General features: G+C 39.0%; 1 protein-coding gene across 5 annotated transcripts in view; it reads left to right on the plus strand.

Annotated features, from left to right (window-relative positions):
* The window catches only part of LOC105493105 (myosin VA), a 221,998-nt gene that overhangs the window by 170,960 nt on the left and 37,113 nt on the right, over positions 1-13,925 (plus strand). For all 5 annotated transcript variants that reach the window (XM_071066834.1, XM_071066832.1, XM_071066835.1 and 2 more), the window contains exons 26-29: positions 3,604-3,747; positions 3,965-4,018; positions 6,120-6,347; positions 11,426-11,526. In XM_071066834.1, coding sequence (XP_070922935.1) covers positions 3,604-3,747; positions 3,965-4,018; positions 6,120-6,347; positions 11,426-11,526 — 527 coding nt within the window. The remainder of the gene's footprint in view (positions 1-3,603; positions 3,748-3,964; positions 4,019-6,119; positions 6,348-11,425; positions 11,527-13,925) is intronic.

Raw genomic sequence — 13,925 nt, forward strand, 5'->3', positions numbered from 1 at the left:
TATGACAGTGTAAGAAAAGATGAAATAATTTAAAATTTCGGGGACATGTACATCATTCATAATGAACAAACATTAAAATATATGATATGGAATGTTTAAATTGTAAATAAGCATCAATATAAGTATTTTATGCTTAATTTTTATGGGGGACATATAGAAAAGAATTTTTATACAAATGAAATTCTATAGTGATTTCATGTTGTGGCAAGATGTTATATCTGTTCTGCTAAGTCAGGACAGACTTTATTATAAAGATTATATACCTAAACTTTTTCTAATTGTTAAGTATTACAAAGTAGGCAGAAAGAAAAAGTTCAGGTGTAATTAATTTGTGGACAAATGACTTTGACAGCCTGTAAATGCCTACTTCTTTGTTCAGTTGATTCTTCTTGGGTTGTTTTTAGAACTGGAATAACACTTAACACTACTCTGAATTCACAAAAGACCAAAGGTAGCTAATGAATATACAATTCCTGAAAATAAAAATTATTCCGTCTCTTCAAAAGTCAAAGAAGGCCAGGCGCAGTGGCTCCTGCCTGTAATCCCAGCACTTTGGGAGACCCAGGCCAGTGGATCACCTGAGGTCAGGAGTTCGAGACGAGCCTAGCCAACATGGCGAAACCCTGTCTCTACTAAAAATACAAAAAATTAACCAAGTGTGGTGGCAGGCACCTGTAATCCCAGCTACTCAGGAGACTGAGGCAGGAGAATTGCTTGAACCCAGGAGGTGGAGGTTGCAGTGAGCCGAGATTGCACCACTGCATGCCAGCCTGGGCAACAAGAGCAAAACTCCATCCAAGAAAAAAAAAAAGTCAAAGAAATGCAAATTAAATCAACAACAAAGTTCCACTTTTGGTCTATTAACTGAGCTAAATTTTTTTTTTTAATTATAACAGTCACTACTGTTCAAGGTGGTGGTTGCTGATAGAAGTGTAAATTGGCCAATTTGATGGACTTTTAAGAAGTTAATGTTTAGATATTTGTATACTGGAGTGTTTATTTTAGTAATATTCCAATAGCAAAAAATTAGAAACAACTTCAACACCCATCAGTAAAATAATAGCTAAGCAAATGGTGACACACCTGACTGTATATTTAAATATCATAAATTTGGGAAACAATGCAATGCCAAGTTTAAAAGATCATATAAAATTATAATGACAATATTATTCTAATTCTTTAAATCTATAGATGCATAGAGAAAAAGACTAAGAAAAAATTATAGTTTTTCTGTGGAGATAGGATTATGGTGTGTTTTTCTTCTTTGAACTTTTCTTATTTCCTAGATTTTCTATAAAAGCTTATTCTGCTCTCATATCAGAAAAGCAAAAGTAAATATTCTCTTTTTAAACAATTGGGTAGATTTGCCAATCATTTAATAATTATACATTGACCGTTTAGTTAAATAGATGATTGCTGTCATTCTCTTGCTCCTCCATCCTCACTTCTGTCTCTCTAACAAAGGGACTCTTTATCTTCTACTACATTAATTCTAATAGTACAATTATTTCTCCTCTTACCTCATTAAAAATTAAAACCTTAAGTAAACATGTTAAAACAATTATGGCACCCACAACTTCCATGATGATGGTTAGTTGTTTGCATTATTTTTAAGCTTTAATTAGTGTACCTTTATTTATCCTAGTAGGTCTCACTGTGATTCTGTTTTAGAACCAGTTGACACACTTTTAAAATGTTATTAGGTTATTCTTCAGTTTATTAAGAACTATACAGTCATCCCTTGGTTTCCGCAGGGGATTGGCTCCAGGACTTTCATGAATACCAAAATCTAAGGATGCTCAAGTCTCTTATATAAAATGCAGTAGTATTTACATATAACCTATGCACATCCTTCCATATTCTTTAAGTCATCTCTACGTTACTTATAATACCTAAGACAAGCTATGTAACTATAGCATTATTTAATACCTAAGAAAATATATAGTTAAATAAAACATTATTTAATACCTAAGACAAATACAGTATATTGTAGTACCTAAGACAATATAAATGCTATGTAAACAATGCAGTATAACAGTTATGATACCGTATTGTTGTTTATTTGTAATAAAAAGCCAAGGTGCGCAGTGCAGGCCTATCTGCAGAGCCAAGGCTGGGCTTTATGTCGATTTTAGGAGTCTCTTCTTAGCGGGGACATAGCCCAGCCTAACCAAGCAGCGTTTTGTTAAAGTAGTGAGGGCTAAACTCTTTTCACTGTTTTCTGAAGAGGCAGTAAATAATCTAACAGTAAAAATATGATAATCATTTTTATTTTTATTGTTTGGGAGGTTTTTTTGGGAATATTTTTGATCCACAGTTGGTTGAATCTGAGAGGATGTGGAACCCACAGATACAGAACCCAAGGATATGGAGGGCTGACTGTATATGTTTTGGTTTTTCAGATTTCAGTTTTCTCTGTGTGATCTCAATATATTTATGCTGGCATTTCATATTTTCAAAAATCATTCTTCCTGATTGCAAATGTAGAACCTGCCCATTGTAAACAATTTAAATATAGGAATGTACAATGTAAAGAAATGAAACTTTCCCATAGTACATTCTGTCCTCTGAGATAACCATTGATGGCCTTCCAAATTTTTATATGCATGTGCTAGGTATACATTTAAAAGTCACATACGTTTGTGTTTTATTAACAAAAACAAGGTATATTTTCTGTCCTGCAGTTTGTATGTTCATGTAATACTTTAAGACATATTTATCTGCTCATGTTGATATACTTCATTCTTTTTTTTTTTTTTTTGAGATGGAGTCTCGTTCTTCTGCCCCAGCTGGAGTGCAGTGGCGCGATCTCAGCTCACTGCAACCTCCGCCTCCTGGGTTCAAGCGATTCTCCTGCCTCTGCCTCATGAGTAGCTGGGATTACTAACGCATGCCACCACACCTGGCTAATTTTTGTATTTTTAGTAGAGATGGAGTTTCACCATGTTGCAGTCAGGCTGGTCTTGAGCTCCTGACCTTGTGATCTACCCGCCTCGGCCTCCCAAAGTGCTGGGGTTACAGGCATGAGCCACCGCGCCTGGCCTACTTCATTCTTTTTAACAGCTAAAAAATATTTCACAGTTTGGCTATACCGTAATTTATTTAAGCAACTGTCCTATTGACTGACATTCAGATTCTTGCCAGTTTTTTGCAATTACAAAAAAAAAATGCTGCAATGAACATCTTTTTCCATATATTTTTATATACTTGTGTAAGTATTTCTGTAGGATTAATTCCTAAATGTAGATTTGCTAGGTTAAAGGTATGCACATTTAAATTTTAGTAAGTTCAGCAAAATCGCCCTTTTCAAAGGCCTACCTTTACTTCCACCAATATCATATGAAACACTGTGGCTAACACAGAGCATCATGAATCTTTTTAGTCTTTGCCAGTCTGATAGGGGAGAAGTAACAGTTCAGTGTTGTTTAATTTGCATTTCTCTCATTGTTAGCTAGGTTGAGCATTTTTTAAATATATTCTCTAGATGTTTGTATTTCTTATTCTGTAAGTTTGCCTATTTTTCCATTGAGCTATTTGTCATTTTCTCATTGACTTGTATGTCTTCTGGCTTGTCTTGACCATCTTGTGATTCCTGGTGTTTAGGAGCCAAGTGAGAAGAAGGTACCTCTGGACATGTCATTGTTCCTTAAGCTCCAAAAGCGGGTCACAGAGCTGGAGCAGGAGAAGCAGGTGATGCAGGATGAGCTGGACCGCAAGGAGGAGCAGGTGCTCCGCAGCAAGGCCAAGGTGCACAGCACAGCCCGTCCGCAGAGCTGAGGCGGGGCTTTATGTCCATTTCAGCAGTCTTTTCCTTAGTGGGGACTCAGCCCAGCCTATCCAAGCAGCACTTGGTTAAAATAGTGAGGGCTAAACTCTCTTCCCCGTTTTCTGTAGAGCAAGTAAATATTTTAAGAGTAAAAATGTGACGATTAAATATGAAACTTTTACTTTAACTTTTCCCTAGGAAGAAGAAAGACCACAAATTAGAGGTGCAGAACTGGAATATGAGTCACTCAAGGTAATGGGGAGTTTCTGCTCAAGACTTTGAATATTTTGTTTTGGCAAGAGGCCCACTCAGAGCCTCTCTTTTTCTCAGAGAACATCCTTAAGGGCTGGAGGTTGCACCAGAGGTCCTAGCTTCAGCCTTATTCCGCATTACTTCTTGTTGTTTCTTTTTATAAATTCCATTTCATATAAGCTATACTTCAGTCTAAATAGGAACAGGAGAAGTAGCTGCCATTCGAGGCTGTGGTAGTAAAGGATGTGGACTCTAGCATCGGCCACTATAAAAATCCAATTGGGTGTGATGGGGCAGACCAGACATAGAAGTAGGAATCTGCTCTCCAGATCTTCTCCTGCCCCACACAATAATGAATGAATAAAAACATTCTCTGTAGTATGAATGAAGCCGCGATTCACAAAGCATTAGATTAGTGGCTCTCAAAACATGGTCCCTGGACCAGCAGGATCAATGTCACCTGGTAGCTTGTTGGAAATGCAAATTTTCAGGCCTCACACTACTAAACTTATTAAATCAGAATCTCTGAATGTGGACCCCAGCAATCTGTGTTTGAACAAGACCTCTGGGTGATTCTGATACACAGTAAACTTGGGAAACATTTGTAGTTTACACGTCAAAGTAATGACATTTATGTGTCTTCTGTTACAGAAATAAGCAATAAGAATCTGATTACCAGTTGGTGGGAGAACGGGGAAGGGAGGGAGCATTCATTTTTATAAAAGAATAGATTAATTCATGAAAGAAAGGTTATATATTCTTAAACTAGAAAAAAGAAGGACTTTAAATAGTTTTTTTATTTTTCTTTTGAGATGGAGTCTCGCTCTGTTGCCCAGGCTGGAGTGCAGTGGCACGATCTCGGCTCACTGCAAGCTCTGACTCCTGGATTCACGCCATTCTCCTGCCTCAGCCTCCTGAGTAGCTGGGACTACAGGCGCCCGCCACCACGCCCAGCTAATTTTTGTATTTTTAGTAGAGACGGGGTTTCACCGTGTTAGCCAGGATGGTCTCGATCTCCTGACCTTGTGATCCGCCCGCTTCAACCTCCTAAAGTGCTGGGATTACAGGCATGAGCCACCGTGCCCAGCCTAAATAGTTTTAATATAACACATTGAAAGGACTGATATGGTGCTACAAACCTAAGCTTTTGTCTCTGGGAAGAAACTAAAATATGCAGTGTTTATACACAAGTGTTTCAGTATCATCAGGCCATGTGTCCTGTGCTAAATGAGGCACCATGGTGCTTTTAAGTGCCTGTCTACATCTATGTTTCCCAACCAGCATCTTGTGACACTTGTGTTCTAGTGTCAGTGTCACTCTGTTCTGGGTTCCTATTGCCATTGTTTGAACTGAACATGGAGTGGGCGGCACTAACTGGTGGCAGGGGCTGGCTGGTAGGACATGAAATATTGGGGGGATGAGGATGTGCATATCCTTCTGGGTGGCTGGAGGAAGGCCTTCAGCCTTGCCTCCTGCCTCCCAAGGCTCCACCCACAATGTCGCAAGCATGTCACACAGAAAAGAAGTTTGAAAAATGCGCTATTTATTGTCATTTAGACACTAAAGGGAGTTTTACTAGTTTGAACGATATGGTAAATTTTTTAAATTAGAAGTTAAAGCCTAACATTTCAATAGTCTTTCCATTCTACTTTATAAAGGAAATAAGAGGAGACTACTAAAGATTTCAGGGATCCACCCATCTGATTCATTCATTGGAAATATCCTGGCCAGCTGGACCCTCAGATTTCCCATATATTTGTCTACAAACAAAAGCTGGGCTCCATAGCACTGGCTAAACTCGCCCCTTGGGACTCAGCAATCTCTCCATGCCAGCGAACACACCCTGGGCAGGCCAGAATACATTTGTCTCTGGAATTTGGGTTGATGAAGCAAACTTCCATTGACCTTGCTCAATTCTACTTGATGTCAGACTTCCTTAATTTGCAGAGCAGAGCTCCTGGCAGAACCTAGGAAGCCATTCACTAGGATAATTCTGATGAACTTTTTCAGCAGAATTCTTCTACCAGCTTGGGAGAAGTTTGAGCATCCAATATAAAGTTGAGGATGACAGCAATGAACTTTTCTTTGTCTTTTCATACAGCGTCAAGAACTAGAATCGGAAAACAAAAAACTGAAGAATGAGCTAAATGAGTTGCGCAAGGCCCTCAGTGAGAAAAGTGCACCAGAGGTGACCGCCCCAGGTGCACCTGCCTACCGTGTCCTCATGGAGCAGCTGACCTCTGTGAGTGAGGAGCTTGATGTCCGCAAGGAAGAAGTCCTCATCTTAAGGTCTCAACTGGTGAGCCAGAAAGAGGCCATCCATCCCAAGGTAAGCACAAGCACACAACTAAACTGGGTGTTCGGGGACTGGCCTCAATGTCTTCTTATCATTTCCCTCCAGTTTATAGTGCAGCAAACACTTAAGAGCATTTTTAATCTAATTGAGGATTCATCATTTAAAAAAAAAAATCCCAGTGTTGTTTAAAACTATTGTAAGCATAAATTGGAATGAGCAAAAAGCAAGGAGAATCCCAAATGATCATCAAAGTTTATCTCTCTTGAGTTTTAAAATTAATCTTTTTGTAGTAATCTGGCCACAATAAATTTTGATCTAAAATAAAATTTCATTAAATACAAAACTCTCTAAATTTTCTTACTGCGGGAAGGCATTAAATACAACTTTAAAATCATTTGTTGAAAATAGCTGGTTTAGTTGGAGAAATAATAGATGAACCGGTTAGAAGTGAGATCAGTGAGTGAAGTTACATGGAGATGATTTCTGCTCACTTCAGGCAGTTCTCTTTAGTAGGGGGTGCTGTCCCAGTGGGAGGAGCTGTTTCAGGATTCAACAGAAAGGACTCCCACCCTGAGGACATAGATGGCCCTTTGAAGTCCTTCCCTGCCTTCATTTGAGACCCAGTGCTGCCATATGCTGATGAGAGATGGGCCTTTCGGTCATTTGCCATCCGAGGGAATCTGAGTGATCATCTTGAAAACCTGGCCTGCCTCCCTGCCCTTGTGCATGCAGCAGAGCATCACAGGACTCAAGGCAATCAAGAGTCCCAGCTGTGTGGTGTGTCATATAAAAAATATCCATGGCCGGGCGCGGTGGCTCAAGCCTGTAATCCCAGCACTTTGGGAGGCCCAGACGGGCAGATCACGAGGTCAGGAGATCGAGACCATCCTGGCTAACACGGTGAAACCCCGTCTCTACTAAAAAATACAAAAAACTAGCCGGGCGAGGTGGTGGGCGCCTGTAGTCCCAGCTACTTGGGAGGCTGAGGCAGGAGAATGGCGTAAACCCGGGAGGCGGAACTTGCAGTGAGCTGAGATCTGGCCGCTGCACTCCAGCCTGAGTGACAGAGCGAGACTCCGTCTCAAAAAAAAAAAAAAAATCCATGATATATAATGAGCTGGATGCCTGAAAATCTGAGAGTACTCCTCTTAGAAATGGTATTTCTGAGTACAGTTTAGATACTGTGCCTGGCACGTATGTTTGGACTTGATGAAGGCAACTCACACCTGAGATCAACACTGGTCCAAAAAATATCAAATTCTAAAAACAAGATGTTTGACTAATTTGGGGAAATAAAATTCCGGTAGTAGTGGATTATATAGAGAAATGGGCTTTCTTACTTTAAAACAAATCACAGGCCAGATGTGGTGGCTCACACCTGTAATCCCAGCACTTTGGGATGCTGAAGTGGGTGGATCACGAGGTCAGGAGATCGAGACTGTCCTGGCTAACATGGTGAAACCCCATCTCTACTAAAAATACAAAAAATGAGCCGGGCATGGAGGTGGGCACCTGTAGTCCCAGCTACTCAGGAGGTTGAAGCAGGAAAATGGTGTGAACCCGGGAGGCAGAGCTTGTAGCGAGCTGAGATCACGCCACTGCACTCCAGCCTGGGCAACACAGCGAGACTCCGTCTCAAAAACTAATAATAATAATAATCACAAACACCTTAAGCCAGAAATGAGAAGAGACCCCATTTTGACTTGGCCATATAGGTCGCACCTCACTCCCGGGCTGTCTCAGTTGGTTCCCTTGGCTACCACTGTGGCTGGGCCTCAGAAAACAAGGCTAGCAGTCTTGGTTGAGCAGAGTCCAAAATCAAGATTCCTTTCTCTAGTTCTGTTGAGACAAATTAGTATTCTTTCTAAAAAATTTTTTGATTGACAAATAATAGTTGTATATATTTATGGGGTTGCAATGCGGTAATCTCACAAGAAACTTTAGTAAAAATCAAGAGAAAGGAAAAGAGAAATGAAGCAAAGGGCGTAAAAACAATCCAGCTAACAGAGCATGGAGTTCTACTATCACACATTCTCCCTTGTCCAGCTCATGTACCCCGTGTGACAGCTGCTCTCCTGACCCTAATGGGCTGACCCTGTCCAACTGACGTACCGGCTCGCTCAGCTCCCAGCCTAAACATGGCAGCACTCATGTCCCCTCCTAGGAGAAATGCCCATGACACTAATTAAGATCTTCCAGACTCCCCGGGGCTATTTGTCCCTCTCAGTTTCTAGTCTGAGAGACCCATCATGTCACCACTCCATTTCAGGGCAGTGATGAGCAACACCCTGAGAGCTAGGGGATGATCCAGCCCAGGCAGGTCTTGTGTATTGGCTCCACCTCCAGAGTATTCTAGGAATCTTCCCTTGGACAAATGACTTCCTACGGGGCACATAACTTTAACTCCACAGACCTATGATAAGAATTTCACCCACATACCTTAACAGGAGGGCCATTCTCTCCCATACTCAAAGATATTTTATAACCAGAAAAATCAAAACAATTTTAAAAGAATTTCAAACTTTTGTTCCTGGAAATAGAAGTTGTCAACACATAAATACATATTAGTGTCTGTTTTATGATAGCTCCAGGAATGTTACTGTATTTACAGAGTTAATTTTAGAGAAACAACTCATGGCTGTTTTTAAATTAGCTTTTATCTGTTATGATAGGCACTCTGATGAAATTTATTTATGAAACTAAGGGTTTATTGTTTTCTCTGTTTTTTGTGCTTGCTGACTTGTGATTTTCAGGATGACAAGGTAATTATACATTTTTGTTTTTTTAGTAAATACTTCTATTTAATCCTAACTTTAGTTTACAAATATCCCCCAATAAAAGCAATTGATGCTTTCTGACCAAGTCTATTTTGATATTTTGATATTTATAAGTGAATTTCCAATTTGACTCCTTCTGATTTGGGAAGTCAGTAGGGAAACAGTGGTTGTAGTAGGCTCCAGTCTGGATTATGGAGGGGACTCCATGACTTCTGATTTATAGGCAGCTCTATGACTCATTGCCGTAGTTCTGGTAGGCCATCCAGAGGCTGAGGAGGGAAGCCCTGAACTTGGAGTACATTCCAAAGCACAGGCTCTCTTGAGCTCTCATATCTACCAGTGGCAGGCTTGTTGGCTAAGGGTGAAGAGGAGCCTGAGGAGCTGAGCACACTGTTCTTTGCTACCACTTTTATCTCCCTGAGTGTAGAGTCCACAGCTAGAATGAAAAGTGGCTCGTGACGAGGTTGCAAAGTCAGATTTCTCTACCATATCTTGTTTCTCTTTATACTGAGTGACAGATATTGCTGTGATTTTCCTATATAGCAAAACCCTTTTAGAACTTCTGGTCACAGGCTTGAGAGAGACAAAGTTTGAGCAGTGAGTCAGGAACTTCCTAAATGCTGTAGACCAAGTCTGAACCCATTCCCCAAGTGCCACTTTTTAGCTAAGGTAGGCAGAATGAGGGAAGAACTTACTACCCAGGAGAGAAGCATACTAAGAAAGCTTTCTTGTCTTGAATTAGCTAATTTGATCAAGTTACCTCATTTGCTAAAAGTTCAAAACCATACCGTGTAAGTCCTGAGACATCAGAGCACACAGATAGCATTATTTGATGTAAACAATCAGGTCTTTGAAAGTTATTACTTATGGGTCTTAAAAATCTGAGTATGGCCCTTTATAAAACAGAAAGATTTTATTCCTTTCAGAGAAAGAGAAAAAAGAAGCTCTCTGTAAAACAGGTACTAAAATATTTATAAAATATAGCTAAAAAAATTATGTGGTATTAATGGGAAAGATTTTTAAAATTCAGTAAAATCTAAACTATGTATTAGTATATTTTGTGAAATTATAGTTGGTCTTCTCAGAGGAAGCATTTACAAACTTACAAAAGGATAACATTAAGAGAAAAGTGGTATTTGTTTTTGAAGGGTTTTAAAAATGCACATTGAAATTCAGAAACAAGCATTTGTAAGTCTCTAGTTGGCATTAAAGTTATCTTGGAACTTGTCTTTAAGATCATGGTATTTGAAGTGTATTTTATTAAGTCTGTTTCATTGCAAGGCCTGAGCTTACTTAGATCATGTTTACTAAAGAATCAGACGTATACTATTTAGACAAATATATGGTCCAAAAGCTTTTGAGTTGAATTTTATGTGGAAATGTTTCCATTTAATCAAAGCCATTGGGTTCTGAAGTATATTATTTTTTTAGAGGCTACAGAGCAGGGATTCTTTCTTTGCTTTAAGTTCTGGGATACATGTACTGAATATGCAGGTTTGTTACATAGGTATACGTGTTCCATGGTGGTTTGCACAGCAGTGATTCTTATATCTTACTCTTGTCTGGAAAGATAGAGTAGCTGAATAGAAGATTTTGAACTTACATTGGTTGTCAGACAGATTTGACTAAAAGGAGAAAATTAAAAAGAAAATTAAAATGTTGGCAAAAAAGTTATTTTTATATAAAATCATTAATAATTCTGACCTGCCAGATGTTTATTTCAAAAGCTTAAGTACTATGTTATATTATACTAGAGGAAAAAAGAACTGAAGTTGAGAAAAAAAACCTTAATTTTGCTGAAGCATATAATCTGAATACTACCTTCTTTTTCTGAGTTTTTAATGAAAAAGTGAACTTTATGTCAAACTTTCATTGTTTTGTTGGGGCATCTGCTTCATTGTAACTAGTCAAAAAGTAGTAGAAAGAATGGCTTTGTACATTCCATTAAATTGGTGCCTTGTTATTTTTCTAATGCTGTATATATACTATATTATATACTTTATAAAAATTATATATATATATTTTCACATAATGTAAAACACATATATGGCCCATCAGTGATTTTATTTACAGGGCTGTGGCACTCTAGAATCTTCCCACCTTTGTAGTAGAGTGCTAGTGTTTCTCAGGAGAAAAACTGAAGGTACCTTTCTCTTAACTACCTGGGCCAAACTCCCCTCTGCAGTTACATGAGGTTGGGGCTAATGCTTTGGTGGGTCACAGGTGTGGTGGAGCACATAACCCCTGCCCCCCAATTATACCAAATAAATGTGTTATATGTCCACAGCTTTTGAGTTGAATCTTAATGCGTAAGTGTGTTATTTCCCCCCTCAGAATACAATGACAGATTCCACAATACTTTTGGAAGATGTACAAAAAATGAAAGATAAAGGTGAAATAGCACAAGCATACATTGGTTTGAAAGAAACAAACAGGTAAGTTGGTCCTTCTTTTATTCATTTTGGTTTAACTGTATTGATCTTTAGCCTTCAAGCCAGCCTCTTGGACAGTAAAAGTGTGTATACATTCCTTTATATTAGACATTAATTGGCCTTCAAAGGGAATCCAAGGTTTCCAATGTATTTCTAGTTAAGATCTTCATTTATAATATAAGGTAATAGTATTGACAAAAGGTGTCAGGGAAAATATGCTTTAAATCAAAGGAAGATTTTAAAAATATTTAATGTCTTAGCTTTAAGGGGCTGCCTTGTGAAGAAAACCACCTGCTCAGGTTGTACTGTCTTAGGTAGTCACTATCATTTGTTATTCAGGATGGTTATTTGTGAAGGTTTGTACGGGCAACTGCAGTTTTCAATAGTTGAAACTTAGAGTGAAGAGGAGTGATGAGGTATCTGGAATCACTTGGTGTTGGCCATGTAACTCTAAAAGGGCACCATGACTTCTAGGATAGGAGAATTAAGGCTCATATCTGGAATTCCCCTTGGCCTTACTACCACCCTCCTTTCCAGCAAAGCCTTAGTCTATTGGTCTAGGTCTCTTGATGGATAGTTTCAGGATTGGTAAGCATAAATACTTTATAAACTGAAGAATATTGCCATACAAAAAGTAAGGTGCAGTCAGCCCTAAATATCCATTGGATCCATATCTGTGGAGTCAACCAATGGAGAATGGAAAAAATTTTTTAAATTACATTTGTACTGAACATATACAGACTTTTTTCTTGTTTCTTTTCTTTCTTTCTTTTTTTTCTTTTGCAATGGAGTTTCCCTCTTTCGCCTAGGCTGGAAGTGAAGTGGCCACTTCACAATCTCAGCTCATCGCAACCTCCACCCCCACCAGGTTCAAGCGATTTTCCTGCCTCAGCCTCCCGAGTAGCTAGGATTATAGGTGCCCACCACCACACCTGTGTAATTTTTGTTTTTTTTTTTTAGTAGAGACGGGGTTTTGCCACATTGGCCAGGCTGGTCCCGAACTCCAGACCTCAGGTGATCCACCTGCTTCACCCAAAGTGCTAGGATTACAGGCATGAGCCACTGTGCCCGGCCCTATCATTATTTCTTAAAACAAAACTATTTACAGAGTATTATAAGTAATCTAGAGATTACATATTATAAATGTTCAGGTATTATAAGTAATCTAGAGATGATTTAAAGTATGTGGAGGATGTACGTGGTTATATGCAAATAGTATGCCATTTTATGTAAGGGACTTGAACATCTGTAGATCTTGCTATCCAAGGGAGGACCTGGAACCCAATGGATATTGAAGGATGACTATACTTCTTACCTTCTTTTATGGACAAGGATGGAGAATGCTTATAAAAGTATTTGGTTAAACTTAAATTTTAATTTATCAGTGTAAATTATAAACATATGTTATATCTAAGAATGTGTTAATATAGAAAGAGCTGTATTGTCTCACACTGTTCTTCCATCCACTTAGCTATTCAATCACCAGTGTGCCTACTTCATGCCAGGCCCTGTGCCACGTACTGGGAATACAGTAATAAGCAAGATAAATGCGGTTCCTACTCTCACCGAGGTTATAGGCTGCTGGGGAGACAGCTGAGAGGGTTTGGACTTTATTCCAAAGATAATGGAATCCTCTGAAAGGTGTTAAGTAGGAGAATGGTGTGATGAGATTTGATTTTTGGAAAGCTAGCCCTGGCTGTTATGTTAGAGAATAGATTGCAGTAGAATAAAATTGAAAGCATAAAGACCAGAGAGTATGCCTGTAACCCAATGATTATGGTGACTTGGGCTTGGCGGGTGCCAGTTAGGATTGACATAAATGGAACGTTTTGAAAGATACATAAGAAGATGAGGTCAGAAAAATGTTTGGCTTATTGGATGTGTGGGCGAGGGATAGAGAAGCCTGAAGGTGACTCCGTGGTTTCTGCTATCTTGGTTAGATGTGGTGATACCATTTTGTGATGGTGGGACTGGAGTGCGGGGAAATACACAGTGAAGGTGATCAGTAGATTTATACATACTGGATTTAAGGAGCCGGGAAAACATCCAGAGAAAGAAATATATTAGGCAGTTGAATATGTAAATCTGTAGCCAGGAGAATATGTAAATCTGTAGCTCAGTGTGTACTGAGATATAAATTTTGAAGTCATCAGAATATAATAATACAATGGAAACCATGTAAATAGATGAATTCTTTAGAGAGAGATGAACTTTCTAGATGTAAAGTAGAAGACAATGCCTAGAATTTGGGTTATGTAAACATAACAACAATATAGCAGGAGTAAGAACCTGGGCTCCAGAGTCAGTGCTGGGATCCACTACTTACCATCTGTGTAACCTCTATGGGTATCTTACTTCTAAGCCTCTGTGTCTTCCTTTGCAATGTGGCAAATGATTTATGT

The sequence above is a fragment of the Macaca nemestrina genome, chromosome 7 (assembly GCF_043159975.1).
Source record: "Macaca nemestrina isolate mMacNem1 chromosome 7, mMacNem.hap1, whole genome shotgun sequence".
Taxonomy (NCBI): domain Eukaryota; kingdom Metazoa; phylum Chordata; class Mammalia; order Primates; family Cercopithecidae; genus Macaca; species Macaca nemestrina.